The sequence below is a fragment of the Argentina anserina genome, chromosome 1 (assembly GCF_933775445.1).
Source record: "Argentina anserina chromosome 1, drPotAnse1.1, whole genome shotgun sequence".
NCBI classification, from domain to species: Eukaryota; Viridiplantae; Streptophyta; class Magnoliopsida; order Rosales; family Rosaceae; genus Argentina; species Argentina anserina.
Genome location: NC_065872.1, coordinates 21160949 through 21164769, shown reverse-complemented (window position 1 = coordinate 21164769; position 3821 = coordinate 21160949). Strand labels below are relative to the sequence as shown.

Below are 3821 nucleotides of genomic sequence, written 5' to 3'. Positions count from 1 at the left end.
TTTTATCTTTTACTCGGAACGAGAGTCGTACTACGTGTGACGACTCTCAAAGTTGATTTTTTGATGCATGAGTTTTTCGGGAAAACTTCCTTCACGAAAGTCGTAGAGCTCGTTGATACGAATTCGTGGACACGCGGCACTCCTAAATCGGAGTTCGTATGTAAGAGTTACAAATCAAGAAAGTATTTGGGCATTTTTGGAAATAGGTATAAATACGGGTAAAAATCAGAATTTGGGAAAAAGGCTGAAAATGTCAGGTCGGGTACTGTTCACCCGATGAAAACCCAGAAATTTTCCGACCGGCCGATCTCCGCCGTCCAACCTTGGTTCCATTCGAACCGCTTCACCATTTCCCGTCGATCGGAACTGAAATCACCCGACGCCGACCACCGTGCGGGGAGCTGCAACGATCGGAAACCCCGGTGGAGTTGGCGCCGCCGCCTCCGGCGACATCGGAGGTCGGGGTTGCTTCTATCCGACCTAAATCCTTCCTCTGGTCCTGATTCTATGCCGCTTGTAGTCCAGATCGAGCCGCAAATCGGAGTTTCGAAAGTCAACCCTCTGTCGGCATCTTAACATTTTCCGGCCATGTATGAAAGTTATCTATCTTGATGTGATCTACAACTTTAAGGTTGGTGTCGTACGTTTTCGATCATCTTAGTGGCGGATAATGTTCTCGTACATATGATTTTAACTGTGCAGGGTGATGAAGATAAGATGTGAATGTTTGTTGTCCAAAGCTTGAGAAAAACACTAATGGCGACCACACTCACTGTTGGAGAATGTTGGGGTAAAAATAGTAAAAATCAGATTGGTTTACTTTACCTTAATTACCATATGCTATATTCTTATTACTCATAATAATAATTATTATTAATGATAATTATTAGTATTGTGATAATGATTATATCTATCCATTGATAGAATTGTGGGGATGGAACAAACCAAAGAAACGTGTCTCCTGGGAACGTAAGAACGCGATTTCTGGGTTTCAACCAAAGTGAATGAAGCTTTGCTACTGATTCGTCATACCCTTTCAAAGCAGATGCTCAATTAATTTTCTCCTCTCTTATTTCCTCAATATTTCTGAGAAACACAAAGTAGAATTTTCCAGGGATTCAATTGAAGTGCGTAATTGAATTCGATAGTTGTATCCAGCAAGACAGACGTCCAAAGATCTACAAGCATAAGTGTAGGGGCGAATTTCTGTTTTAGGAGATTGCAACAAGCAAGCCTCTATCAAAATCAACAAGTCAGTTTCTTTGTTTTTAATCTTTTTTATTTCAGTTTAATTGAAATTGATATTACTGTATTCATAGAATTGAAATTGTGTTCTTCAAATTCATTTTATAGTTGTAATATTACTGTATTTGTAGAATTGGAATTGGGTTCTTCAAACTCAATTTACTGTTGTAATTAGAAGTATAAATTAAAGGATATTTTATACAACATCTGGTGTTGACTAAGTTGATTTCATTACTTACTGAACCTTTGTTCTAACAATCTAAAACAAAAATTATATTTGTTGAAATGGATCAACCTGCTGTTGTTGGTGTTAAGAACCACATTGAGAAGCCTTTTGTGTTCAAAGGTGTGGATTTCAAAAGATGGCAGCAAAAGATGTTGTTTTATCTAACAACGTTGAACTTGGCACAAGTGATTACATCTGAGGCTCCTGAATTGCCAGCAGAGGGTGATATCCCTGATGCAACTATGAAAGCTGTTGACGCTTGGGAGCACAACAAATTTATGTGTAAGAATTACATCCTATATGCATTAGATGATTCTTTGTATGATGTTTATTCTACATTCAAAACTGCAAAAGAGCTGTGGGATTCTTTGGATAAGAAATACAAGTCTGAAGTTGCAAGTGCCAAGAAATTTGTTGTTGGAAAATTTCTGAATTGTAAGATGAATGATGCCAAGTCTGTGGTGAAGCAAGTGGAAGAACTCCAAATTACTGGTCATGAATTAGTTGCTGAAGGTATGGGACTCAATGAGACTTTTCTTGTTGCTTCCATTATTGAAAAGTTGCCTCCCTCTTGGAAGGATTTTAAGATTTATCTCAAGCACCTATCTGAAGAGATGAACCTTGAGCAATTGATTCTTAAGCTTCGTGTGGAGGAAGAGAATCAAAAGAATGAAAAATCGGATTGGTCCTCAATGGAAGCAAAAGCCAATGTGATTGAAGGCAGTACTTCTAGGTCCAAGTTTTCTCACAATCAGAAGAAGGGAAAAGCTAATGCCAAGAGAGCACTTACTGCCCCAAAAGCTGTTATGTTCAAATAGAAAATTCAAGGTGCATGTTGGGTGTGCGGGATGCCTAGTCATAAAGTTATAGATTGTCGCCACAAGAAGGACAATCCAGCTGAAAATAAAAATCAGGCAAACATGGCAGAAGACCAATTTGTTGCTATTGTATCTGAAGTAAATTTGATGACCAATAGCAATGATTGATGGATTGACACAGGTGCATCAAGGCATGTGTGTGCTGAAGGAAGCATGTTTGCAACATATGTGCAAGGATCTGGTGGAGAGAACTGTTATATGGGAAACTCTAGCACTGCTGCAGTTGAAGGAAAAGGAAAAGTGATACTGAAACTCACTTCTGGAAAAGAACTTGCACTCACCAATGTGTTCCATGTTCCTGAGATTAGAAAGAATCTGGTTTCTGGTTCTCTTCTTATCAACAAAGTCTTTAAGTTAGTGTTTGAATCTGATAAGTTTGTACTCACCAAGGGTGGGATGTATGTAGGAAAAGGTTATCTTTCTGAGGGGTTGTTCAAACTCAATGTAATTCCTACTACTGATATTAATAATAATAATAATAATAATAATAATAATAATAATACAGGCAATAGCACTGCTTCTATTTACTTCCTTGATTCAGTTGATTTATGGCATGAAAGATTAGGTAATGTGAATTATCATTCTCTAAACAGGATGATAAACTTGGGTTTGTTACCAAAATGCAAGCCTAAGTTTGAATGCATATCAAATAGCAGAAATAATGCTGATAAGCATAAATGTGAAGTCTGTATTGAATTAAAAATATGCAAGGCACTTTTACAAATCTGTTGAAAAATCCAACGAAATGCTTGGACTGATTCATAGTGATCTTTGTGACTTCCAATCAACTCCAAGTAGATATGGAAAGAATTATTATATTACTTTCATCGATGATTGTAGCAAATTTTGCTATGTCTATTTAATAACAAGTAAAGATGAAGCTTTAAGTATGTTTAAGATATATAAAGCTAAAGTTGAAAATCAATTAGACAAGAAGATAAAAATACTGAGATCAGATCGTGGTGGAGAATACATTTCAAATGAATTCTCTGAATTTTGTTCTACACATGGAATTATTCATCAAACAACAACACCTTACACTCCAATTCAAAATAGAGTTGCTGAGCGTAAGAACATAACTCTCAAAGAAATGATGAATTCCATGTTGAACAGTTCAGGTGCTCCACAAAGTTTATGGGGTGAAGCTCTATTATATGTAAACTCAATATTGAATAAAAATTCTCTTAAAAGGAATGATTAGTCCCCATATGAAATCTCGAAAGGAAGGCCACCTTCATATAAAACCATGAAAGTGTGGGGTTGTCTTGCAAAAGTGAGAGTTCCTCCTCTAAAAATGCTAACGGTTGGACCTAAAACAATAGACTGTGTATATATTGGACCTGCAATTAATAGTGCAGCAAATAGATTTTTAGTTCACAAATCTGGAAATGAAGAAGTTCTTGTGAACACGATTCTGGAGTCCAATGAAGCTCAATTATTTGAGGATATATTTCCATATAAAGATAGATTAA

At 36.7% G+C, this 3821-nt stretch overlaps 1 protein-coding gene across 1 annotated transcript; it reads left to right on the top strand.

The window, feature by feature from the left end:
* Positions 1 to 1530: 1530 nt before the first annotated feature.
* On the top strand, positions 1531 to 3550 carry LOC126803807 (uncharacterized). Its single transcript, XM_050531544.1, has 3 exons — positions 1531 to 2194; positions 2471 to 2747; positions 3061 to 3550. Exons 1-3 carry the CDS (start codon positions 1531 to 1533, stop codon positions 3548 to 3550), a joined length of 1431 nt encoding a protein of 476 aa, XP_050387501.1.
* Positions 3551 to 3821: the final 271 nt, after the last annotated feature.